At 39.4% G+C, this 27059-nt stretch overlaps 1 protein-coding gene across 2 annotated transcripts in view; it reads left to right on the top strand.

The window, feature by feature from the left end:
- The window catches only part of SCG3 (secretogranin III), a 29551-nt gene extending 5179 nt beyond the window's left edge, over positions 1-24372 (top strand). The window contains exons 8-12 of one of the 2 annotated variants that reach the window (XM_009470149.2): positions 1625-1741; positions 13345-13428; positions 14038-14166; positions 16725-16793; positions 21058-24372. In XM_009470149.2, coding sequence (XP_009468424.2) covers positions 1625-1741; positions 13345-13428; positions 14038-14166; positions 16725-16793; positions 21058-21176 — 518 coding nt within the window. In that variant the 3' untranslated portion in view covers positions 21177-24372. Of the gene's footprint in view, positions 1-1624; positions 1742-13344; positions 13429-14037; positions 14167-16724; positions 16806-21057 lie in introns of both variants that reach the window. The other variant, XM_009470148.2, reaches the window with a different exon arrangement.
- The last annotated feature ends 2687 nt before the right edge of the window (positions 24373-27059 follow it).

Below are 27059 nucleotides of genomic sequence, written 5' to 3'. Positions count from 1 at the left end.
ATGAAAAACTGGCAAGTTGTTTTCTCCAGAGATCTTTCCAGTAACATCCATGTCTTCTAAGCCAACAGAGATACGAGTAAGCCACAGTAGAATCCTTACAGTGATGGTACCAGTAAATGAGTCTGAGCCTCCCAGCCTTTTCACAAACCACAGGTTTGCTGTTTATTGCAATGAAAGCTCTGCACGTCTCTTCCTATTCCGGTGCTAGACATCATTGCCTTCCAGTTATTGCAGGCAAGATTGTGGCACCTCGCCACAGCCCCTTTGTCAGCACGCTCTACCACACACCCACTCTCACTCTCTGCAGCCAGCATATCTTCTGCTCTCTCCAGCACAGTCAGCAACAATTTATTCTGTAGATTTCTTGTCCTGCTTGTCTTAATCATGCTTCAAACTGTCCCCATAAACACCTGAGTGGAGAGATAGAATGAAAAACCTGAGGGCATATTTTGCTCAAGTCCAAAACTTCATATTCTTCTTCCTATTCTTTTCATTTTCCCATGGTAGTTTTGCATGCTAGTTCTTTGCCTTTTTCTACTCACAAAGCAGAAACGCATGTTGGGTTTAACAGATTATCAAGCAAATAGAGCCAGGTCCCACTGGCTGCACATGTCTGCCTTGTCTCCTGCTTTATGCTGTTCACCTGCCGGCTTGTATCAAGCTGGAGGAGAGGGGATTCAATTGCATCCTACAGATGTGTGTTAAATTGCAGGCAGCAATAAAAAACCTGTGCAGCAGCTCTCCAAAGGGGCTGGCCCTCTGCCAAGGCTGGGAGTATGTTTCTGACTGTCCCTGTCTGACAGTGCCCCTGGCTCTGTTGGGTCCTTCAGTGACAACCTGGGGTGCGGGAGGAGCTTGTGTAACTGTGTGATGGGGAAGCTGCATGCTGCTAATGCAGAAATAGCAGTAATATTGTTCAGCAGATAAACACAGTGGAAAAAGAAAGCTAAGAAGCAGTGATTGTGAAGATAGTCAGAGATACATATGGGCAAGAAAGGTGGATTTTTTTAATTGTTCGTATCCTATTCTGGAGTCATGATCCTCCCAACCATGTAATATTATGTTTTCCCAGTACCCGAGTCATGTTTGAGACGCTTTATATTTGAGACAGTCATTTGAGACACTTTATATTTTTGTCATTGAACCCATGGATCTTGTAGGAGAAAGGATCTCTGAGCTATCTTCCTCATACAGAGCCAGGCTGGTGTACTAAGTAGTGCACAGACAAATAAAAGAAAAAGACAGAGGCTGTGGAAAACTCTGCCTGTATCTGCCCTCCGACCGGCCATTTGAACTCTGTCAAGTCACTTCATCTCGGTGTGTTTAGTGTTCTTATCTGTAAAATGGAATTAATACCATTTGCCTTCCATAACATAGACCTACAAGACAAAAAGCTATAAAGGAGAACCAAACCCTGAAGTTTTAAAGTATATTCAGCTGTACTTTGCAGGAGCAGTTTAAAGGGAAACATATATAGGAGTTCTCTTTGCTAATCCAGCACAGCATTTTCTTTTTAGTGAGTAGGTCATTTTTTATGCATGAAGGTTGTGCAGAATTTGCAGAACTGAGTTTTTCCAAGTTGCCTGAAGTCTTTTGACTAGTTTTGCTTTATCCCCTCACACAGAGACGGAGGCAAAAGAGAAAGAGACCTTGATGACTATCATGAAAACCCTGATTGATTTTGTGAAGATGATGGTTAAATATGGAACGATCACACCAGAAGAAGGAGTTTCTTATCTGGGTGAGAGTACATACTTTATGCAACAGTGTTATTAATGCTATGTTCTTACTCTACCAACAGTGATAATTATATTCTCATTTTCCTTGCTCTTACAAGTCCTGTTTCAGACTTCTTCATTCAAAATGTTAAAGCTGTACTTCTAAATGACTGATCATTCATTATAGCAATGTTGAATTCCATACTGCTTTCATATTTCCATCTAATGAAGGAAAGGTTATTTGTCAGATATGTATTCAGAGGATTATGCCACTTTCACCCCTGTGAAGCGCTCTTGATTTCAATGGCTTTATATAAGTCAGGGGAAAATTAGTGTTTTGCTCAGTTATATTGAGGTGGATCAGGTACCTGCATTTTCCAAAAAGAATCCAGCACTTCAGCACCTTTAATCTGTCATCTCTAAGTAGCTAGAGTAGACAGGACCTTATGCTATGGTCTTCTACCAAGTAAAACTCCTTCCGTTTATGGAAGGTGTTACATCTTGGCACAGGAGTGGTTTTTGAAGCACTCTTTCCTGGATCCATTTTAGAGTCTATGGCTATGCAGATTTTGTAAAATTGTTATAATTTCCTGAAGAGGGATTTTGGAACAGCCTGGTTTGGTGTTTTGTTTTGTTTTCTCACACACCTCTCCTGGCTTTTGCAAACTCTTTTATATTAACTCTTGGTTGCCTTTCTAGTTAAACAAGCAGAGCTACAGCAGAAGGGCTTATCTGCATAAGCTCTGCACAACCCTTTAATTTTTCTGAAGTATTCCTCATCTGGGTTAGCCTGAAAAGTTTTTGTTTACATCAGTGCAATTTCTCAGCTTAATAAACCAGCCTGTCACAGAGATAGGACTGGCAATGATCTTTCATGACTTCTGCTGGCTTGTTTGATATGGGCTGTTGCAGGTACATGATTGATCGATGCAACTGTAACTGTATGGATTGATTATCAATTACTTGGCTACAAAAAATCCAGTGGATCATGATTCATATTCAGTGCATGATTGCATCTCCTCTCTAAAGAATTCCTTATGTCTCTGACCAAGATTATCCTTTTATTTTATGTGAGAAGTCCTTGAATTTTGGAATATTTGGACAACTTATGCTACAGTTCAGCTCTTCATTTCTCTGGCTGCCTGTGCATTTAAAGAAAGATGCATGTAAAGAAGTGGTTGCACAGTGGTTTCAGTGTCATTCTACAAGTGAAGATAATACGGCTTGAGCAGATATTGCCCTCACTGATAGCGTTGTGCCAAAACTTAACAGGCTAAATTAATCCCTGACGCAAGACCACTCAGATAATGGAATTACACTAGGGATGCATTTTTCCTGCTAAAATTCAGGGCAGTTGTTCACATTGGCTTTACTTTGAGTAAATAAATACTGTAACCCTGGAAACAAATAGCCACGATGACATAGTACAGAGGGCAGGGATTAGGTTAAGAGTTTCAGAGGTCTGATTTAGTCTGGATTTAAAGTAAGACTATCAACTGATGTATCCAGACTCTGCCTTGCAAATGAGTGATTTATGCAGAGATGGATTTTGTAGTCCATCAAAGCAACTTGCTGTAGTGGAAAAAGCTTCCTCGTAGGTCTCAAGTTGCTTCTGTGGTATTCTTTTTTTAGACTTGCTGTTGAGAAATGACTTTAAAGCTGACCTTCGTTTATTGAGCTAATATTCTCAAATACTCAAGAACAGCAAGCACAGGAGAATCTTAGCTTCTTGCAGTATCCATAAGCAAGGCAGCAGTTTTATTGCCACCCTTATTCAACTAAAAGTTACAACATAATATACCCAGTAATACTTGTATAGGTACTGTTTCTTGGTGCAGTTTGGGTTAGGGGATTGATGCCCAGCTGTATTTATTTATAGCAGATAAAGGAATTAGTATGAATGTGTCAGAAAGAAGAAACAATTTAAAAAATTTGCAGCTTTTAGTTGTTCCCTCAGTCCAAAATCATGAGCAGATCCCATGCTAGTTGGTGGAAAATACCTGCTGGGTCTGTGCAGATGGATTATATCCTTTCTCTGTTTTATTACAGTAGGAAACTGCCTAAATTGCTTTTCCCCACTCTGTGGCTGAAGCCATGCGTAAGCTATGTCCCTGAATTATACATTCAAAATAATAAATCATTTACTGAATCAAGTCACAAGCCTTTGTGCCTCTCACATGGATGCAGAGACAGTGAATTTGAATGCATATACCAGTAACAGCTGGTTTGGGATTTGGAAACCACAGCATTATGTCATCATCATTGTATCCTACTCTAGGGGAAAGTGTCTAGCTGCTGCAGTGAATGATGTTATTAGGTTTAGCTTTAAGTTAGAAAGGATCTAGCTGCAGCGTGGTGCAAGAAAAACACACATGCACACACATACAAATGCAAGAGGAAGTTCGTGTTTTAATACCCATATTCAACATTATGTAATACATATTTAAAAGCTTTCCGTATGCTAAATATAATCTGTAACACAGAACCCAGAAAGCCAAAAACAACATATTCATATATATGAAAGAGGAGAAAGAGTACTGCCTACCTTTTACAGTATGTATTCAGAAAGTATAGCTCTGGAAGCATTAAAGAGAGGCTGTAACAAACAGATATAAGATGCGCGTTCAGCTGAAAGGCATCATATTTGATAATTGCTCTGCTGGTGGCAAAATGCCACTATCTTCTTTCACTCTATACTTTCTCAACTGTGAGTGCTGTATTATGATGTACTGGGACCAAATTCTTCTGTGGAGTGGAAGCCTCATGATATGTCTCTAGCCTGTTCAAAGGCTTTCAGAAATCTTTCTAGAAAGCCTGTCTGCCCTCTGAAGATTGAAAGCTGCTTTAAAATCATTTTTACAATTAAAAGAATGGACAAACATTGTTGGTACAAAAAGCATAAGGTAATTAATCCTATGACACAGGATCGCAGTTATGCAGGTGGCTTGTGAATCAGATCCAATTGTGGTATCAATTTATCCACCTGTGGGTTGGTTGTCGGCATCCAGCAAATGCTGTCCAAGCAGCTGAGCTCTCATTGCTTGCCCCAAACTGCTAGAGGCACAGGCCTCTAGTTTGGGAGGGACTTAGGACAGTTCTTGAAACAATGATTGCTGTTGGCAAGGGTGCAGTGACAGAGTGGAATGAAAGAGTTGGAACCTCTCCACATAATGACCAGCGGAAAGCAGCAAGAAGCTTTCAGAGAAGTTAGGACTGATTCAGCATAAAATATTTCATTATTCATGGCTTTCATACAGTTTCTGTGGCATAAATAGCTGATACTGAATTTTCCATGCAGAACTGAAAGGACTATATCCTTCATGGTGCTGGGTGCTTCAAGGAAAACAGTGCTGTTCGAGCCAATAGCAAAACTCACTTTGATTTCAGCAGAGCAGTATAAGGAATGCATTGCATAGATACTTGTACTGTTTGAATATTAGTTTGTGAATAATATCATACTTTCCTTCATTTTCCTTCTGTCTGTTGAGTACTGTCATGGTGATTTACTCTGATAGCTTTGCTATCAGAGCCATCTATCACAGACCAGATAAATATTAAGGAAAAGCTTCATCTACACCACACAAAGAAGAGGAATTTTTTGTGTGCTGACTTTTCCTGCGTATGCCAGGCTATATAGCTAATTTTAAAATGAAAGCAGTCAGTCCACTCCATCCTGGTAAAAGCTCTATTTATAATAATTATGTGAAGTAAAATATAGGTTTGTAATACATTTATTTTAATAATATTGTTGTCAGCTTAGAAGCAGGACCAAATGGTTTCTGCCAGTTTGTTCGGATACATTTGTAAATCATCTCCCACTAATGAGACCAAAATAATGAGTGAACCATTCTAGGAAATATTTGTAATTAGAGCCTAGTGGACCGTAACAAAAATAGAGCTTTCACAGATGACAGACAAATTCTTAAGAGGCATCAGTGTGTATGTATGAATTCTTTTTACACAGTACATTGATTATATTCTCCTGCTGTACACTGCTTACAAGAGTAAATTTGTAGCAAATTTATTCATCGCCACCCCAAGCAAATGAAAGTCGTGTTATCCAATGAACTATTACCCTAGAAATGTAAATTAGTTATGCGCACATCGTATTCTTGTGGGGAGTTCTCATTTGTTGACTCGTACATGTAGGACAAACTTTTGGCATCAGTACTTCTCTATCTCACAGATATATAGAAGCTTCACCATGATACTGCATTTGATGTGTATTTTATCGCATCTTATGATTGAGGTTGGTCATTTTGTTTTCAGTTTCTAAATGGGGGCTTCTGTATCTTCCACAACTGAACAACATTGGAGAAGAGAAAGAGACAAAGGAGTGGGAAGAAAATTAAGTTTAAACACTCTGTAGCTTTGCTCTTTCTGAGGGCCATCCCACTTTTCACCCCCTTGTAGTAGAGCATTTAGCTTACTGGAGCCACAGTGTACAACACACAGCCCACAGCAGACTGGTTGGGGAGCAGACCCCCCTTTAATTAGGAGGGAAATAGAGAAATTGCTGCAGCTCATCAGTATGCAGTGTTTGAGTCACAGCTGCCTCCTTCCATAGACCAAACCAAAGCCACCTCTCACACCGCCTCCCTTTGGCTCTGACTCACTGTCAGAATCCACGCTCTCCCCCGTGACTGAGTAGGAGACTGTTGGTTAGAAATGGGCATGAACAGATGTCTCTGTTTACCTCTTCTACCCCTTCATCATTTGTTCTCCATGGACAATTGGAAAGAAGACCAAACTGCAAGACACACTAGCAATAGGGAGATGGACAGTTCATTGGTGAGCTATTGCCGAGGTATACGTACACTCATTAGCGTGGTCCTTTCTAAAGTTACCGCTGGGATATTGTTTTACTATTATATTCTTTTTCAACCAGACTGAAGATGCATGCAAAAAATCCAGGGGAAACAGAAGAGGCAGAAACTCCCCTATGCTGATTTTTAGCATGCCCCTGCCTCTCCACACTAAGGAATACGGAATAGCTGTTCTGCCTCTCACGTTCACGCTTGGTACTCTCAAGGTGTACCAAGCAAGGCAGAGCTGTGCAATTTACCCAGCGTAGGCCAGTGCATAGTAGACACAATCTGTCCTTTTCTTGGGAGAGGAGGACTTGTTTGAATACTGTGACTAATCCCTGAAGCTCTCATCAGCACAGATGCTGCAGGCCAAAGGTCTGATCCTGATATTTGTTTAGTTAGGCAGGAACAGGCACAGAGCCAAGAGTGTGAGGCAAAGAGCAGATCACAGCACAGACTGGCATCATCTTTCCCCTACTCACTGTCTCCAGAAGCAGATACTCCCTGATGCAGACTGTGTGATTTGAAAGGGGTGAGGGAAGGTGTGGCTAAACCAGTGCCAGAGCCTGCAAGTGATAAATGGACAGTGTCGTGTGGACCTTTTGTTCTTTCCTTCATTTGACCTGGGAGATGAAGGGCACTGACAGTATTTCATTCAAGGAACTGTTCATGTATAATACCTTCTTTTTCTTTTTTAACGTCCTTTTTTCCAAAGGGCTCTTTGTTGCTACTGTAGGTTTTCTTCATAGGCATTATAATCTTTAATTGATTTTCCCTATCTGAATTTCCCTTTGGTGATTTTCCTCGCCAAGTATTACTTTATTATATGACTGATGCATACAGCTGCCAGTGGGAGTTACTTAATTTCAGGCAGCTCTCTTTTCTCTGCTATTTATTTTGTACGTGATGAACTAAGGTGACACAGGTGCCAGTATACTGTACTGTTCTTAGGCAGATCAAGGACTCTCACATATCTGAAAAGCAGAAATCAGGGGCACCTCAGATGGGGGCAGTGGGCTGAATACTGAGGAGTCACAGTGATGGTGTAAAGTATATGTTAAACCCAAGATGAATTTGCTTGGAGGTAAGATAAAAGGATGTGGAGACAGAGAGCATGCAAAGGTTCCCAGACAAGACTGGAATCCGGGAATTATGTTGATTGCAGAGCCCACTGCAACTTTATAGCTTTTCTTTGTGTAGCCTCATCCCATGCCTCATCCACGTCTGTCCCATGCTACTTCTGCACTTGCACAAACACATGAATGGGTTTTTGCCCCCACTGCATAGATCTTACCTCCTATTTTCCCCCATTCAGACTCTCACTGCATAGAAAAAACATGGGCAGCTATGGTGTGAAAAGGCTATGACAGCTAATCTCACAGTTCTTAAAAACCAGAACCACTACACACTACAGTAAAATGGGCATCACCTGAGGGTGACAATATGTGTGAGAGCATAGTATTTCCAGTATCCATAGGATCTAAATTTTCTCAGATATCTTTTTGGGAGAGATCCAGTGGTTTTAGTATTACTAATTCTTTTTCCCACCACATTACATGACTATCAAATCGTGTGTACAAGAACCACAACAGATATATTACAGTTCATTCCTTTGCTTATCACTATCTACCCTTTAAATTTGCAGCTATTTCTTCAAATACATTGCCTCTTCTTCCATTTCCCTTCACTGCCTCCTCTATGCTTTCCCAACTGGATACTTTGTAAGAAATCTCCATCTTCTCATAGTGTCTCTTTTGACAAGTATATTGGTTAGTTCCTGAAAATCTAGGTTTTGCATCCTACCAAGTGGTTTTTGTTTCTAAAGAAAGGAGGGCAATGCATTTAATTTTTTTCTCACTGTATTTAATAGCTGTATAAAAAAACCTTGCTTTCTGAATTCAGTGTCTCTCTGTTGACAGCTGAGCACTGAGACCATAAGTTATGATTTGAGGTGGTGATGTGGGTGCATGGTAAAGAGGATGTCACTGAACTTTCAAAACTAAGCTCCATCCCACTCCTGCAGTAGAGGCGGCTGTGTGCTGCTTCAGTCCCAAACTGTCGTGCTTATAAAGTGCATGCTCTCAAAATACTTAAAAATGTGTGCACAGGCCACGTAGCAGCCTCAGGATGGGAAAGGATTAGGAAGGGACTGCACCACACAGCTCTAGGAGACTTGGAGTAATGCAGAGGAAATGCCTGTGGAATATTGAAAGGATAAATCTGAGAAATAGTCCGTGAGGTAGCGAACTTAATAAGGACAATAAAGGACACTTGTTCAGAGCTTTGTTCACCTCAAAACACATCTGCTTAATTGTGTTTTACTTTTTAAGTTGCTTTTAATCTGATTGCCAAGCAATACTGCTGCTGTTTTATTTCACGTCACTCTGAACATCTTGCCTGTAATCCATTTACAAGTGATGCCGCTACCTGGGGTTTGTCACCTGAGATGTCATTCCTCATGGCAGCATTAGGCTTCAGACACACCATCATGACAAATCTGTCAAACAGGAAGTTTCAAAAAGAAAATGCCACATCTTGACGTGTAAGGCAGGGAGCTGGAAGGGAACAGGATGTTTGCAAGGCGGAGACCCATCTGTAATTCCACAATGGAGGGAGTTCTCTTGTTCATCACAGTTTTAAGCAGTTTATGTGACATGTGCATGATACATATACGAGCTGACTAAAGGTCAAACTCTGCTTTTGGCTACATTGGTGAAAATCCAGTGGATATTGACAGTCCTTGGATATGCACTCATGTAAGCTAAAAGGAGGATTTGGCCAAAGAATTAATCAGGTACGCTGTTCCCCACAGAATTGTCACAAGCAAATGCTGAGATGTCCTGAGTTTTGTCACAGATGGAAAAAGGCCTTGAAAGCTCTTAAGGCTCATCTGCTGCAGGAGACAGAAGAGCCTTGGGAGATCTGTGCTTTTTTAATACCTGAAATATGTGCATCTCATACAAGCAGTCATCAGCACAAAGCTTTCTGGCTGAAGCTGCTGTAGTGTATGAACTCATTCAGTAAACTCATTTTTTAGCTATTGTTAAGATTGATTTCAGGTACCATGATCATCCCTTTTTCTCCTTCAATAAACACAGCCTTTCTGTGCTGTGTGAAAACAGAACAGCAAAGCAGGTCTTTCTGTGGAAGTTTAATGACATGAAATCTCAGCTTCAGTCAATTTGATGAGGATAGGATGTGAAACTGCCTCCTGGGTGCAAGAAATTATGCAGATGAAAAAACCCTTTGCAGGAAAATTTGCAACACTGTGAATCTGTCTATCTGTAGAGAAGGTTCCATTTCAGGCCTCCATTACCAATTCCGTTAAATACTAGGATGGGTATGTTAGTTTCTGCCTCTCTAATAAGAACAAAGTAATTTAATTTGTAAAATTTTTTCACATAGTATCTTTTTGCATGGATGTAAAGGGTGTTACCACAGTACATTCTCCCAGAGTAAAGATAAGCATTCTGCGATTTTATGCGATTCAGATTTTTGAATGCCCAACTCGAAGGACTTCAGAGTTTCCGAAGTGCTGGGAATTTGCATTTTCAGATGCAATTAATAGGATCTGCCGATGTATAGCGCCTGTAGAAACTGGGCCTAGGACATCTCAGAATGCCTACTCAAAATAGGAGCCCTCCTGCAGCATGAATGCTTTAGTGAGTCATCCCAGATCAAAGAGCAAGTTAGAAAGGGAGGCAAGGCAGAAGGCAGATCTTCTGACTCCTGGTGTCTGCTTCGAGTGATGAGATTATACTGCTCAGCGGAAAGCCGGCCGCCAGAGGAGTGACCTATTTTACCGACGTAGGTCACTTCCATTAGCTCAGTAGTTATTGTTCTGTTGTTTTAATTAGTGCCATTTCAAATAAGTGGCCGGCTCTGTGGAAAGGTCAGTACCTTTCTGAACTCTTCCTCTGTAAAAATTATGTTGCTAGGGAAACGATACCGGAAAAGTAATTCTTGTTAGACCTCTGAATACGACATGCAGTTGCTTAGCTGCTGGCCAGGCACATCTCGGTTGAGAAGATGACTCACTCCATCAGTGTAACTCAGAGCAAACATTGTTTAGCCCTGGCCTAGCCACATATGACAAGTACAAACATGTTTTGAAACAACACCAGCTGTTAAAGACGTTAATTCTGCAGAGGAAAAAAGGGTAATAAATCCTGTTCAAGAACTGGTATTCTTTCATAACATTCTCTTTATGATATATACGTAGGTACACCAGATAATCCCCATAAACATGAACAGGCTTACGTAGTTAACTCCTCTCTGTCACGCAGAAAATACAGCTGCTTATGAAATCTTGAGATTCATGTTGATGTCCCATCCAGCTAGCAAGACAGCTTCAATATTTCTCCTGTAAAATGTAGTCCTTATTAAAAGGCCTGCCATATAAACTTGTCCATATCTTTACTGACAAAATAAAGCTTTGAAAATGGAATATAGTTGTTATCATATTCAGTCTGGCTTTAGCGGCAAAGCTTGGATCATTAGTGGTCAACATTGCCATATTATACTTCATATACAGATGTAGCTGTTCAATATATGGCTGGAGGACGATGTTACTGCACTTGACAAAGTAGCAATAAATATTGTTTATTACTGATATATTGAACTCAAATGAAATTGTTAGCCAAATCAAAAGACCCAGAGAAACTGCAGAATTCCTAAGGGGATTTATAGAAGTAACTGAATAATGGAGAAGCATAAATCCTATTGCCTTCAGTAGCACATGCTGTTTGTGGATATGTGTACAACTTTTAAAATCTACAGTCTATCAACATAACAAAAACATTTGGAAATAGTATCAGTATGCAGACATTTAAATCTAAAGATGTCTAAGTAAGTGGGTTATAAATCTGTCTTGTGGTGGGGTCTTTTTGTTTTCTGCTAATATAAGCTTACTGGAGCAGTGTCTAAATGCAGACACTTTTAAGACAGAACATGAAAGGCACTTATGAATCAATACACTTACATATGTGTGGCATTTTAAACATTTAAATACTCCTGTTCATTTTAAAATACTATGTTTACACTTAAAATTAAGCCTAATTTAATAGATTTTGCTGGATTAAGGTCTAAAATCAGTGACGTTTTTGCATTTGCATGAATTATTGAAGGAGAATAATCCGTTCACTTGAATTTACAGTGTTTTTAAGTTCTTAGCTGTAAAATCTTATCCTAAAAACTGTGCCTCTTGTAACAGAGAAATCCTTATATTCCTGCTAGAATAGTAGTATGGTACTGATTCAGGATAAAAAATAGTATCTTAAGCTCAGCTGAAATGAATGTTTACAGTCCTTTCAATAAGCTTTGGATCAAGTGATTAGTGAGGCATCAATACCACCACTATAATTCTAGCTTGCTTTTTTCTTCATCAGTATGTCTGATCCAGCTTGTAACCCAGCCCAGACCTGTTGAGTTTAGGGCACATGGCAAGGTCAGAAATCACATTAAAAGGATGTGTACCAAATGAAAATAGTTTTCACAAAGAAAACCTAATGTGATGTAGAATTGACAGGGTGCAATCAGGCAGGGCGCCAACAAAAGCTGCTTACATTTTAATTTTATGTAAATAACAAAAAACAGAGGACTCAGGCAGACAGGATTATGTGATTTCTCATCAGAAGGCAGGCAGAATGCTTATAGTGATCGACCATGAAGAGAAATGTGCTTGCTAAAAACCTAATCTTTAGATTTCAGTGCTGAGTATCCTTCTGATGGAAAAAGATGCTCCCGGCTGATGGATAAAACATTGGCCTTACACAGAAGATATGATCTAAAATATTTGCTATCCCTATAATATCTATTCTGCCACAATTACCACATCTCATACTGAATATTTCAGCTGTTTATATAAAGGGAATATTGACAATTCAAAACAAAATCTCTCAAAAATACTCCACCAACTAGCTGACATCTATCAAATTTTGGGTCCGTGTTTAACTGAACCTTTAAAAAAAGCTGATAAAGGGAAAGAAAATTCTACACCATGTCCATGATATGACTGAGGAAATATGGTAGATTGTATGATGATCTGTTATTTGTGAATATCTATTAAATGTTGGGGTTTTTCCCACATAAGCTTACAATGTTTATATCTGAAAAGTCCATCTTGATGAAGAGGTGCTTTTACTTTCAAATTAGATGAGTTAAGCCCTGAAATTTGCATAGAAAAGCATTTTGTAGACTTCTAGGGCTGTATACATGGCCACAGCTGTCTACTGGGTTTTCAGACAAATGCTTGACCTTGGCAACTTTAAAAAATATTTGTTTTAATCAGTTCAATTTACATATTTATTTCATCTAAACATAATTTAAAACCTTTTATTAGACTTCTTTTCCAATGAAACCGTATAAAATCCAGACAAATAAGCAGTTTGGGATAATATTTTCCCACCAGGATGAAGCACATATTTCATAGTCCTGTACACTTTGTGAAGTTAATTAAACCCTTTCATTGCTTTCATCAGAATAAATTGCTACCGATAGTTATCTGTATTTTGTGACTTACGTGACTTAATTAGAAAATATATGCACACATTTACTGTCTTTATGAATATTGGCTCTATTTGGTACACCTATTGTCGTGATATAGTTGTTCTTTTCTTTTTTATAATGTTGATCAAAGTTCCATATAGCTATTTGTTTGTTCTTTTTTGTTGGCTTTGCCTTCAGAGGCAAGGATGAAGACCATTCTTTAGATTTCTACTTACCGTTCCAACTGGTGTTGCAGAGAATATAGTATAGATTCTGCATCATATCTGTTGAAGAATAACTGGGGTTTGGTTTTGTTTTGCCTTGATTTCTAGAAAACTTAGATACAATGATAGCTGAGCAGACAAAGAAGAAGCTTGAGAACCCTTCCACTAAAACCAGAACAAAGCTACCAGCAGGTACTTATTCTACAATTTTCTTTCCTGGAATAACACATCTTTTAACCTATTCAGTTACAAGAATGCTAATTGCTTTAGAAGCCACACTGCTAGTTAAAGATACAGTCCGTCAAGGATCTGTAGCCACAGCTTGGATGTCTAAATGCACAACAAGAGAGGAATTTTTATTTAATTGTGTGATCTTTGAGAAGTATATATACTGTTCTTTTCTTAAGTGGAGTCCAGACATTACGCATGTATAAAAGCAAGCTGTATCAATGCTTTTTAAGACTTTTAAATAATAAGAAAACCATTCTTTGTCAACTTTGGATCTTGTGAATGCAAATTTCCTATAATTTTTCTCTGCACAAAGGAATGTGCCTTTATGAATTACATATTATTGCATTTTAGTCACCTGTGTTCAGCTACTGTTTGTAAGAGCAGAAACAGGCGTTCCTGTTTCCGGAGGTCTGAGGTAGAGAGGACCTTTAGAAACCACTTTGAGCCAACTCCAGTGAGGTTCTTCCTCAATCATCAGTCAAAATGTTTTACTTGCCAAAGATCATATTGATGTGATTTAGAAGTGCTTTTGGTACATTTGATACAAAATTGCTCGTATTGTTTCTTTAGACAAGAGTAGTGAAGAAGCGGACAGTACAAAGGAAGAAGCAGCTAAAATGGAAAAGGAATATGAAATCTCAAAGGATTCTACAAAAAATGAAGAACAAAATGCATCAGGGAACAGTGAAGAGCCCAGAGGTACAAAAGAGCCATTGCTTTTGCTACATATGTACACTCCTTTCCTACCTTTGGTATTGTTTTTCCAGTGTGTTAGCGTAAATATCTTCAGTTTATAGTTACTGGGAGTCAGCACATAACAGCTTGATTTGGAAGTGTACTTATTTGCTTACTTTTAAATATAAGAAACTATATCCCTCGCTGAGTAAGGCCATAATCTTTCACAGAATTCATAGCCCCTTTTGAGAGCAATATGAAATGCATTTTGACACAGTAGGGCAGAGGGATTTTGCTTCTTTGCGTCTGGGGCTTTTCAGTGAAATAAGATCATCAGGATATTCAATATTCTGAGTGAGCCCATTGATTTCTCTAGTTTGTGTTAGAACAAGCTGGTACTGAAAGGTACTGAAAAGTTCAGCAAAGTGAAACAATTTGCATGACTCACTGCCAGAGGTTAAGGGTCATCAGCAATTAACCTGTTTTACATAACTTTGAAAACCTATTACAGTAAGTTAGTGTCTCAATAAACAAACTTAGCACAGTAGTACTTTTATTATCCTGGTTGCCTCAGCATGACACACAATGCCACGTGCCATGTTACATTAGACTGTACTAGCTGAAGTCGCTCTGTCCGTGGGGTGCAAATCAGCTGCTATATCTCAAAACAAATCTGCAGAGGACAGTGTGCCTCCCTACACTATACTTCAGAGCCTGTGTCCCAAAGACCGAAGACAAGCACTGCTATACTTTTAGCTAATCTTGTATAACCAAGCATTTCTGTGGTGTTCAGCACAGCTCTCAAATATTTAAATACAACTTTTTGTCTCTCTCAGCTTGTACTAGTAGTAAATCTTAGAAGTGGTTGGTGTGTAAACTTGTAAGACAAGAGTGGGTTCATTCTAGGTCTGTATGTGGATGAAGAACTTACTGAGGGGAAGGCAAGTTGGAGAAACTAGTTTGGCAAGTGATGGTTACAGTATAGTGCTTCAGGCTCAGCCATGTCTTTTGATAGAGTGAGTTCTCTAGTCTAGCTGCATCTGCAGAGTAAGTTCTCCCTCCTGCACAGAAAAAACTCCTTTTTCACCAGCAATTTATTGACTAGACTTGATGAACTTTCTTAGGAAGAGATGTATAGACAGGAGATTTGTCAGGTAATGAATGCTGAACTTTTGAAGGAGGGCGTTTGTTGGGGCAGAAACCTCTCTGAGTTCTCACTGCTAAGGATTCAGCATAAGCATCTATGTTTTGTAGTCAGTTGGTTTAAAAAAATGGCTTATAATCTAATTTGCACTGATGCTGGTTTATGCTCATACTTTTTTGGATGCATGTGTTTTCACTGCAAAATGCTTGGTAATGAATTGCAGTAGTCAAGGCTACAGTAGATTGTAGTTCATTGGTCACCTGGTTCGGTCCTGTGGGCAGTGGAGGCATAGAAACTATTAGCCACGCACAGACAGAAGGTGGCATTTTTTCCAGCAGTGGTTATTTGAGCATAGAAGAGAAAAAATAGCTCAAGATGGCTGTCTAACTTCACAGTAAAGAAAAGTCGTCTCAGTACTCATGGGAAGTGATAAATAACATATTTTGTCTGTCTGTTGAAGATTTGTCTGTTCAGTTTGGCTCAGGTTATTTTCCTTTACCTTCAGAAAAATGTTCAGCTTTTTAGAAATGTAAATTGGATCAGTATTTAGTTCTTTGTCTCATCATGCAATGCCCTTTGCTCTTTCACAGAGTAACTTGCTATAAAGCTAACTCTGCACTCCCAGCTCAAAAATTACAGTATATCTAATACTGTATCCACTTACTAATGGGACCAGACATGCATAGTTGGCAGTAGTAGCCTTCTACATGCTAATCACACTAGGGTTTTTTTTCCTGACAAATGTAAGAACATTACATCAATAAAGCTCCAGCCAAGTTAAGAATTCAAAATCCATTAGCTGGAATATTTCCTTAGGGGCCTTATTAGGTAATCCTTGAACTAATTCTGTCCTGTGTGCTTTCTGGTCCAAAAATAGCCATCAGTTTAAAATTCCAGCTATAACAGGAGTTGTCATGGTAATTTTAATACATCCTTTTTCTCAGTAAAGGTAAATAGCTGTATTTCAGCTTGTCTTTCCAAAATATCACAATCTTAGATTTGCTGTATGCTGTTAGTACCACTGAGTGGAGGAGTTTTCTGACACTTTGTATATGAGATACTCAAAGATCTCAGTCTTATTTAAGTCATTCACTGCTGTCTTAACAGCTTCATCTTTGCTGAACAATTATTAATTATCATCAAAAAGCTACAGGTTGCCTTTAATCCACATATGCAGTAACTGTGGATACCAGTAAAAGTTATGTATACAGATCAAAAAAGCCATGATCCTAAGTTTGTGGATGACCAGTCTTGCACAGGCAGAACCTGCTAGCCATCTCTGGGAATTTTGCCTGACTAAAGTTGACAGGACTCAGCTTTCAAACGGAAACTAAGAATAGTTTTAATCTGCCTTCGCTGTGACCAACTGCACTCAGTTAAGCAAGCTGCATCAATCATTGATGTAAATGCCTGATTTCTCTCTCATCCTTTCCTCTAGGGAAAGCTGAGGCATATTTGGAAGCAATCAGGAAGAACATAGAATGGCTAAAAAAACACAACAAACAAGGTAACAAAGAAGGTATGAAGTAAAAAGCCTTGACATGGGGGGCACCGTATATATTACAAAGCATGTAATTTAAATTGTGTTGTATAACTCAGCATTATGTTATAAGTTAAATAATAGGAATGTGAAACTGTGCTTGTCTAGATTATAGTGATAATTAGTGATGTTAGAGTTAAATAATACAGGTCATGTAAAAGTTAAACCAATGAATGAAAATAGTAAACTAAGGCAAATTCACATAAATGGGCTCAAACAGCCTTTGGCTACAAAATACACAGTGACTAACCAGCTAGAAGCTAGTCATGTGCTGTCCAGATAGTCATGGTGGTCTGCGTGTCACCAGGTAACAGTATGTCAGTTTTGTCTAGTGCTTCATTTCTTAGTTCAACATATCTTTTAATTATGATTTTATACATGAGGTAAATGTCTTTTAAATGTCTGGATGTGTCTAGAAAAGCTCAGTGGATCTGGCTAGCACTGTGCATGCCATCACAAATAGCAATGAGTTTTGTTTCATAACCATAAATAGTTAAGATACAAACTTATGTGACTAGCACTGTAATATATTGGATTACAGCCCAAATCAACTCTAATGACTTGTACCTCTCACACACAAAGCTGTGTAGAAGGGGAGCAGTGGCTGAAGCAGCTGCACAGGGTATGCTCACCAGCTGCCCCACCATTTGACTCTTCCTCAGAGGCAGGGCTGTATGAGAGCTGGAGAGAGAGAGCTAACAGCAGCAGGATTTCTAGCTTGTTTTTCACAGATCTTTTTTTATCCACATTATGTTTTCCCTCAAGATCTTACATAAAACCAGCCTCCTGTCCCTTCTCTCCGCCATTGCTGGGTCTTCTGCCGTCACCCGCTCTGTACATGAAGGTTCCTAGCAGAGGGGTCTGCCCCTGGGGTATGACTGCTGCCTGGCAAGAAGGAACCTTCTTGCACCAGCCGAGCAGAGGGGAATCTGAGATGAGATTAGCCCTGAGTAATCTAGCCACTCTCTCTGTGAGCTGACGTGTGTATGAATTACATTTCAGAGATGAGTGCATGCCTATAGCCCAACACATTCATTTTCCTATATAGAGACTCCGTAATAGGAAGAACTTTTTTTTTACATTTTTTCCCTCTTAAAATTGCTTCCACACAATGGCAGCGATGGCAGTTAGCAACAGACATACATATTTGCTCAAGAGTTTCCCTGCCAATTCTAATAAATGTTTCTGTTTATCGATGTCCTCATTATAGTAATTAGATCTCGATCATGTGTGGTTATTTCTCTGTATCACACATACTGAGTGGGCAGCACCTCACTCCTCTTCATAGTAACCTTTCCTCTGCACTGCTGCAGTCTCAAAATGGCTGTGACTGCAGATCAATAGCATTTTATCTGCCTGGGAATGTATTAAGATGTACGCTTTCTGCGTAGATGGATTTTCATTTGCACTGAAATATCTTTAATGTCCTCTGGCAATGGAAATGAGCCTCAAAGTGAGTGTAAGTTAGGACAAAATTAGTGTTCTTAGTCTTCTGATACATTATCTTTATTGTGCCTTTCCATACTTTTTATTTTTGTAAAATGCTAATTCAGTTCTCCTGGGATGATGTTAAAGGAAGTGCAGTCAGGGTAAGCTTATCTAACCGTGAATGCATTGCGCTGTTTCTTCAGTACAAGATTAGGTGTTATTGATGTGCTCATCAATCATTTCTCCACTTCCAGCTAGCACCTGGAGCTAGCGGAAAAGTGATTCACAAAGTAATTTGTGTATTAAAATGGCCAGTCTTTTCCACCCTTATTCATGGACTGTTTTACTCACTGAATATACTTGAAGAGGTTTAAGTTTTCCTCAGGCAAATGTTTGTAGATCCTTAACTTGGTACGAATTTCAGTAGAAATTATTATTCGTTCAATGACTAATGGCCCTGGAAATGTTAATTTGCATTTTCCCAGTTTAAAAATATCAATTGCCTATTAAGGAGGCAAGTAAACTTGAGTGGTCTGGATGGTTTAAAGAGAAACATGTCAAAAGCCTAGATTTTGGGCTGATGATTGGCTTTTGTGTCCAAAGTTTGTTTTGCATATATACAATATATAGGTTCTGTGGGCCTATCTTTAGTATCTCCCAGACCTGGTTTGATCTTTGAAACCGATGCTTTTTAAGACCAGCTCCTCTCCTGTGCAAATTACCAATGCTCCCACCAGTAGGTGTCGGCTGCTGGTTATTCTGTTGCGTTGAGTCTCCAGAGAACATAACCGTGAGTCATTTAACTAATACATGCAAATAGCATGTTCGGATTTTTCACAAAATACTTAGGTAGTTTATAGTTTCATAATGCTAACAGTAGCCATTTAGGAACCAAAGTAAATTCTATAATTAATTGCAATGGCAAATGGCTTGATTTGAATACGCAAATGAGACCTCACTTCATTTACTGTAGCAGTTTCACAGCTCAATGTAATGCTGCAGCTGTTGTGGTGAATATAAACCAAAGCTGATTTTTCTAATTACTTGCCCAAATTAATAGGTTGTAAATAAGTATTAGAAATTAACAGTTATAAATTTCTAGGAAAAAATCAAATTAAATTGCCATGAGATATACAAATTAGCCAGAATTGGATAGTATCTGAATGGTTGTAATCTCATACAGAATGTTTAGTAAGTAAACCTTCTCGTCTCCACATAATGATCTTAGAGTTGTAAATACTATTCTACAAGAAAAATAAGCTTGGAAATTTTAATGTGAATAATGTGGATATTATATTAATTTAGTATTTGTAGTTCCATTCATTTCCACTCCATATTTTTCACTGGAGACTCTCATTCTGTCAGCATGAATGAAATCTCACAACCTTATCATTAAATTGCTAGGTACTGTTTGTCCCTATTACTCAGACAGGATGGAGAGACAAACAGGTTACATTCTCTTAAGTAATGCTGGTAACAGAGCAGACGTGAAATCCTGGCCTCAGTACAGCAAACAGAAAAATTCCTATTCACTCAGATATGGAGAAGACACCTCTGCAGGAGTGGGGAGTTTTGAATATCAATTTTCTGTATTACTCACTTGAAATTGCCTTGTACTGTTACAAAAATGATCGCAAGCATTAATTTGCTTCTTAATGTCTTTCTATTTCTGTCCAATTTTGGTCACTCAACCATGAAAAGACAGAAGGTCATTATTGTCTGTTTTGTTAAGAACGTACAGTTTGAAAGAAGGTCCTTCCACCTACTGCTGCATGGTGATCTACAATGGAGTACATTACAAAATCAGTATTAATATATTCTGAAGGTTCTGTCTGTGGAATAAGTAATTTATACTGAAAAATTCAGGATGTATCTGTTTTTGTGAAAGATATTAATCCGTTTAACTTAGTATGAACCCTTAAGACATTGATGTTTTCCAGACTACTAACTTGTGATTCTAACAAATGAAGCTTTACATTTTATGCAGTAAATTACGTAACTGAAACTTGTATTGTGTTTATGTGTGAATATACTGGATCTGTTGCCAGAGTTACAAATACACAATAGGTTACCTTTTTATGTTATTTGAAAGTAGAATTCTTTGCATGGAAAATAGTGATGTTTTCCAGCGTAGGAAAAGTCTGTTTAATGTATATGGTGTGAGTCATGCTGCATAGGTGCAACCGTCTATCAGAAAAGGAGAAATGGTCTTTCAGTACTGTATTGCAGCTTGACATACAAAGATCGTCAAAGACTGCTTTGACATTAACGCTGTCCTAAAGAATACTCACTGCAATGTTTTTCATGTCAGACTATTATGTTCTGTGTCAAGGTAAGTAATTGTATTATTCCGATTTATTTTCAGGAAGTTGCTTTCTTGAATTTTCACTGCAGGTGTTTGTAGTAGTTTTACTGGGATTTGAATAGGAAACAGTCAATTTAATACTTTCTTTTGCATCCATGAGAGCTGTGAAAATAATAAGGTTTTAACAACAGCTTTTGCATGCAGGCTGGAACATCAAATCTCTGGACCAGAAAATAATCTTACTTTAGCCTTTGCCAGCAAGCAATCAAGAGCAAGAGATGATTCTTCCTCTTGAACAGTAAAAGCACCGTGACACGTAAAAAGACTTTGTGCAGGCGTTTGGTTTTTTTGAATTGTTTTTGCAGGTTGCACTTGTAGTGAATCCCCTTCATGTTGGATAAATTGCATTTGTTGGATAAACTTTACAATGACACTGTTTCTTAGGTGAAGCAGTATAATGGCAATGACTCACTGTGCAAATGAATTCTTATTTTTCAGACTATGATCTTTCAAAGCTGAGAGATTTCATTGATCAGCAAGCTGATGCTTACGTGGACAAGGGCATCCTGGACAAGGAAGAGGCTGATGTAATTAAACGCATATATGGCAGCCTGTAAAAAGCTAGTGGCTGCCAAACATGTAGAAAACTAGTATAGCTTTCCCCACTCCCGGCTCAATGACTTATGATCTGTTATTTTGAGGATATCATTAGAAATGCTCTGTTTACATTGTACTAACAACTTTCTAGACAGAAATGAAGAGCTGTAGTGCTCCGTACACTGACTGCATACTGTATTTTCCTACACTCGCAAATCAACCCTGAACGCCAAATTCTGACACTGAATCTCTGTTTGACAGGGTAAATATTTATGTAATGTTCTCTTTGATTTATTATTTGTATTTGGTTTACTTTTGTAGATAAACCAATAATTTCTAATGGAAAGTTCTTTTAATGCTACATCTTTTTGCTCTCACTCCACTAGCTTTCTATAGAGGCAACTATGTAAAGGGCATTATTAGAAAATAGTTGATAGTTCTCTAAATAAAATATTTGAAAATAATTTACCTATTAAAGTTTTCATTAATCTTAATGTGATTTTATATCCAGAAATCTTGTTTTTAAATCCTAATACCTTTTTTTTTCCTTCAGCCTTTTTTATTTCTTTATGTAGCAGTCTATAACTTGGACCGTAGTGTCCTTAGCTAACTGATCCATCTTTGACACTACAACTGCCTTTCCTATGACAGAGCTGTATTCTCCCCTTTGTTGCTTCATTCAGCATGTATAAACCTTCTCTTTGGTGCACCATTTGATGATTGTGCATGCATAGTTAGTTGAACTCCTGATGTGAGTAGCCTGATAACAAGTGTAAATAGCCATTACTTTCTTTAAAGGAAAAAAAAAAGGAAAGCAATTCAAGTCATTTTGCATGGGAAGGGGAGTTTGCAACCAGAGATGATTTTATGAACATGGGCCCCACTTTTCAGAAAGACTTAACTTAAAGAACTTATCATATCTTAGCATCTCTGAATATCATGGCTGTGGTGTGTTTACTGACTTCTGATCTGTGTTGAGCAGTATTATTTTGGAAAACTATTTTTTGGGCATATATATGCTATCATTAGCCAAGAATTTGGTGCCTCCTAAAAAATGAAAAAGGAAAACAAAAATGTCGCCCTCATTCTTCCTCCTCAACTTCCAGAGTTTTTGAAGAATGGTTTATGAGATCTTTTATATTTAAGTGAATGGATAATTTTATGTATGAAGAACTCATGAAGCAAAGAAGTTTTTAGAAAAGTAAATTTTAAACTGAGTTGCAGAAGATGTAAGTCCTGACGCTTATCCCCTGCAGCAGTCATTTGTCTAAATGAACTCCAGGAAAGCCCTGTTCTCTTTACTTACAGGTTCTTCATTGATAATTGAGGTTATCCCTGCTCTGATTTTTTTTTAAAAACTCATGATACTTCTGAGATTGATACAGTCAAAAAATGTTAGCTGATGCAGAGGTTGGTATCTGCCTGCCAATGAAGGGAGATGCTGACTTACAGCACTGCCTGCACAGCACAAAGTTCTGTAAATGTTAAATGGGCAGATCGTTTCCTTCCTTATTTTCTCAGCATAGTTGGAGATTAAGGAGGAGGAGGAGATTTGAGCGGTGGTTCTTAGCCAACTGAAGTAAACTTTGGAATCCCTGTGAAACAGAAATTATCAACTGAACATTATCAACAGAATATTATTGGTAACAAATATTAAATGAATGTGATAGCAATGAGGCGTAACAGCACATCTGTTTGAAAACTGATGATACATAAGCCAATGAATGCTTTCTAGTGTACAAAAAGTACATCACTGCCTGCTCATAGACATCCTGTATGGATCATTGAATTGCAGTATCAGTCACTAATGGTGGTATTTATTTTAAGATTAAAAACTGTATCCAAAAGTCTAGTCAATGTAACCCTTCCTGTTTGAAAAATAGTCCCTTAGAAACACTGCAGAAAATAATTAGGAAAAAAGAATTCCTGTTATATTGAATCAGCATATTTGTTCTCATCTAAACCCTCTAATCTTTTTTATTATTATTATTTGCTAACGTTCCCAAAGAACAGAATTTCTTCTTGTCGCTATAGATCTCAGTTGTTTTCTGCAACAGCTTGTGACTTACTTTCTTATGTGAATATGACACTGAAAAAGTGTACTTTGGGATTTATGAAAGAAATCAGGAGATAGAACTAGCCATGGACCTTTACAGCTGGGGAAGTGGTAGTGATCTAGGATCTGCACTTTAAAAACCAAAAAGGACAAAATTTCCTTCTCCAATGGCTACTTTAAAAAAAAGCAAACTTTCTTCTGTCAATATAATGAGTAGTACAATATTTTTAATTATACTTTGGCCTCTCAGGAGTCTGTGCAGGAGTCTGGTGCTAATGGCAAGATGCCATCAGCTAGCGACCTGTGATTATGAACAGTTTGTGTCCATGAAAAGGCTAGTACAATATTTTTTACCCTCTCAGTTTTGCAAATTTTATAACTTCAACAAAGCATAGATGACATCATTTAGAAAAAAGAAGTCCAAACTGGGTATGACCTGATTCTAGTTCAGAGTATGCATGTTCTGGGACCTGTTCTGTGCTTCCTCTGCTGCTGTGCATCACGTACACCAACTAGACCAACCTGATGACTAGCTGAGAACAGAGCAAGCCCTCTGACAGATAGATGAGCAATCTCAGCTACGTTCTTCAAACTAGATTCACTTCCCATCCTGCCCAAGCGCATTAATACTTGTTATTTGAATGCTTCAAATACTGGTTTCATTGCTGGTACATCAAATGAACATCTATCGGTAAATCATACCTTTCAGAACTAGAGAGTGAAAACACAGCCAGCCTGATGAATCACCCTGCATTTCTAAAAGGATATCACTTAGACTAAATAAAATCAAACTGAGTGACGTGAGTTTCAGCCTGCATCACAGATCAGTCCTTATTTTGAAGCGAACCCTTGGAGCATATTAGCACTGGACATCTGCTGCTGGCGTATTTTGTACGTACTTAGTAAAATCATATTCTGTCAGTGCTTTCCTTTTTCCTGGTGAGAAAGGTATTTTCAACACCTGCACATCTCTGGTTCTAAATTGACAAAAATCACTTTCTATGTTGTTTGTATCTCTGTTGGATCCCTCAGAAATCCTTCATTCCCTAAAATATCACTGAAAATGTAACAAGTACAATATATATGGTATTCACCTTCTCAGCTTTTCTATTAGACTATTGTTTCTGACACTGTACTTTATTAAACACTTTACTACAAGCTACAGTAGTACAAGGCTGCTTTTGTGTGTTAAAGAGAACGCATCTTTTCTGTTCAGTGCCCAGCTTTTTGAGGACGTCCTGCACCACGGAGCAATAGGAGTTCATCCGGATGGCTGCAGGAAGGGGGATGCCCCTCTGAGAACGTGAGGTGCAACTACGGCACCTGATGGCTGAGTTAGCTGGATTTACAGCGGTTTAGTAGCCTCCGGACACATTGAAATGAGTCCCAAATTAAAATTTCTTATTGGATATGTCCTGCATTTCAGTTAAAAAGACCCTAGTCCAAGCCTGCCCAGGTTTTGACTTTTCAAGCTTTGACTGAAGAAATATGTAAAAACAAAACTACAAATGTGCAGGTTTCCCACTACAGAATAGCTGCAAAACATGGAATTTTACCTGCACTGAAGTGTGCTTCACTTCTGCCTGAAATTGCCCCATTCCAACCCTAAACCACACCTTCTAGGACTGGTATAAATACATAAACAAAGAATGAAGTTACAAGTGTAGGAAGAATAAAGGCAGAGTGAGAAGCAAAATATACAGGATAATGTATAAACAACAGATAAAATACACAGGAAAACCTGTCATTTTATTGAGTAATAATATGGCAATGTGGATTAAGGTATTAAAACAACAGTTATTTCGGAGTCTTAAGAAACCCCTTTTTACAGAGTAGGAGAACTCCATCTTGAATCACTCTGTAATAGTACCGATAGACTATTTCCAGGCACCATTTTCTCTCATCTGCTCAGTTTTCCCTGGGGCTGGGCAGAGCTGCGGTATGCGTGTGCCTGCCGGGAGCGCGTGCGACCCGCCGCCCCGCGCAGGACCTCACGCCAGCAAAGGGGTGCTAGAAACTTGCAGAGGCACAGTAGAGCAATGTCTAAAAATACTTTACCAATACATAAAAATTGGGCATTCGGTCCCTCTGTTTGCCCTAGGGATTATGAAACACCACATCTATCAACCTGAAAACCAGGAACAGGCATTAATTAAACACAACAAAATGTAACTTCGCACCCACATTGCAGGAGGCTGCCGGGACAAAGAGAAGGCTATTTAATTGGCTCTCAGGCAAAAGCCAGGGTGCCCACAGCTGCCACCCCGCTGAGGAGACCCAGCTGCCCCGGGGCTGTGTCAGGGCCCAGCTGGGCCCGGGGCTCGTCAGGCCCGCAGCCGGCTGGGAGGCCCTGCGCCCGTAAAGAGCAACCTCCCCCAGGGCAGGGGCAGAGCTGCTGCTGCAGGTGTTGGTAAATAGGACTGGAAGAGCCAAGGAAGATGGAGTGGAAGCAAAAGCTAAGGCCCTCTCCGGCCTGGCGCCGAGAAGCGTGCCCTTGCGGCACTGTGAGGAGTGCCTACGTAGCGGAGACCTGCTCTGGGGCAGCCGCCAGGAAGGTAGGGCCTCTCGCAGGCAGCCTTTGTTGTGGTTAATGGCTGTGTTGAAATCCTCCCTGTGGGAAGATGCTTGTGTGGAAGAGCAGGGTTAGGTGTCTCTGCTGGTTATGCTAATGGTTTTGCAATGGGTGCCGTGTTGAGTGCCGGTGCGGTGGGGTTTCCAGAGATGCTGTGGGTCGATCGGGGTGCCGCGGGCCCGACCTGCGGGGCTGAGCTGAAATCTGCCTGCGCCTGAGGGGAAGGGCGTGCGGTGGCGGGTCTCTGCCCAACCATGCCCGCAGGCTGGCACAGCCGCTTCTGCATGGCTTCCTCAGTCAGGAAAAGCTGATGTAAATGGTGTCCCTGATCTTCTGCTGCTTGTTCTGAAGGTCCTCCAGCCCACGAGCACAGCAGGGCTCCTGGGAAGGCTGGAGTGAAATGTGGCTCTGTCAGGAGCTCGGTCAGCCTCCTGCGGCTGCCAGAGGCGCGCTTGCTGTGCGAGGAAAGCTGTGCTGCCAACCTGCTCAGCGAAGCACCCTGCTCCTGCCTGTGCAGGATAGGTGAGGGTATTACAATAGCAGGTCTTTGGTAGAAAAGGATTATGTTTTTCTGTAGGACTATAAAATATAACTGGGCTTGAAGGTAGGGTCGCCTTTGGAGAAGTAGTTCTGGCTCTGGCAATGTCCTACTGACACTAACTGACAACCATAGAAATTACTATCCTGTAAGGAACAGATACAAATCTCAATTTAAGAAAGATCCAAGACCTAAAACTAATTCACCAGTCTCTTCAAGAACAATCCATGCTTACTTTTATTCACTCTAAGCTTTCCCTGTTCCTGTTAATTTGTGTGCCGCTGCAGACCTCCTCTTTTGGACCAGAACTAGAGATGATTTGAATGAGCCTGCCTGGTCTGAGTTCCTGCAATCTCTAAGGAAATACCAATTCCTGTCTGCTTTGAATTTTTATTTCTAGTTTTAGTAAATTAATGTAACTTTCTGTATTGCTTCCATCTTAACCTATTGCAGAAAGTCTTTGCTTTGAGGGAGCAATGAACTATATAAATGAGCTGATATACAGGAAACAGCATCTTATCGAATACTTGAGGAAAACTTGTAGGATGCGTAACAAGAATTTGCTAATACATTACCTTCAGGGCAAAGAGTGAATGCAGTCTGCACTCTGCCTTCCTGAGCTTCAGGCGGGGTCCGCTTGCAGACTTCAATACTGGCATCTCTTCTCAGAACAGTGAAGGCTTACCAGCGTGGCTCTTATTAATCTTAACATATGGGTTTTTGACTGCACAACTAGA

The sequence above is a fragment of the Nipponia nippon genome, unplaced genomic scaffold (assembly GCF_047370975.1).
Source record: "Nipponia nippon isolate SJK-2023a ecotype South Korea unplaced genomic scaffold, ASM4737097v1 scaffold_9, whole genome shotgun sequence".
In the NCBI taxonomy this organism is placed as follows: domain Eukaryota; kingdom Metazoa; phylum Chordata; class Aves; order Pelecaniformes; family Threskiornithidae; genus Nipponia; species Nipponia nippon.
The sequence above is the reverse complement of the archived record's forward strand: the minus strand, read 5'-3'. Positions and strand labels throughout refer to the sequence as shown.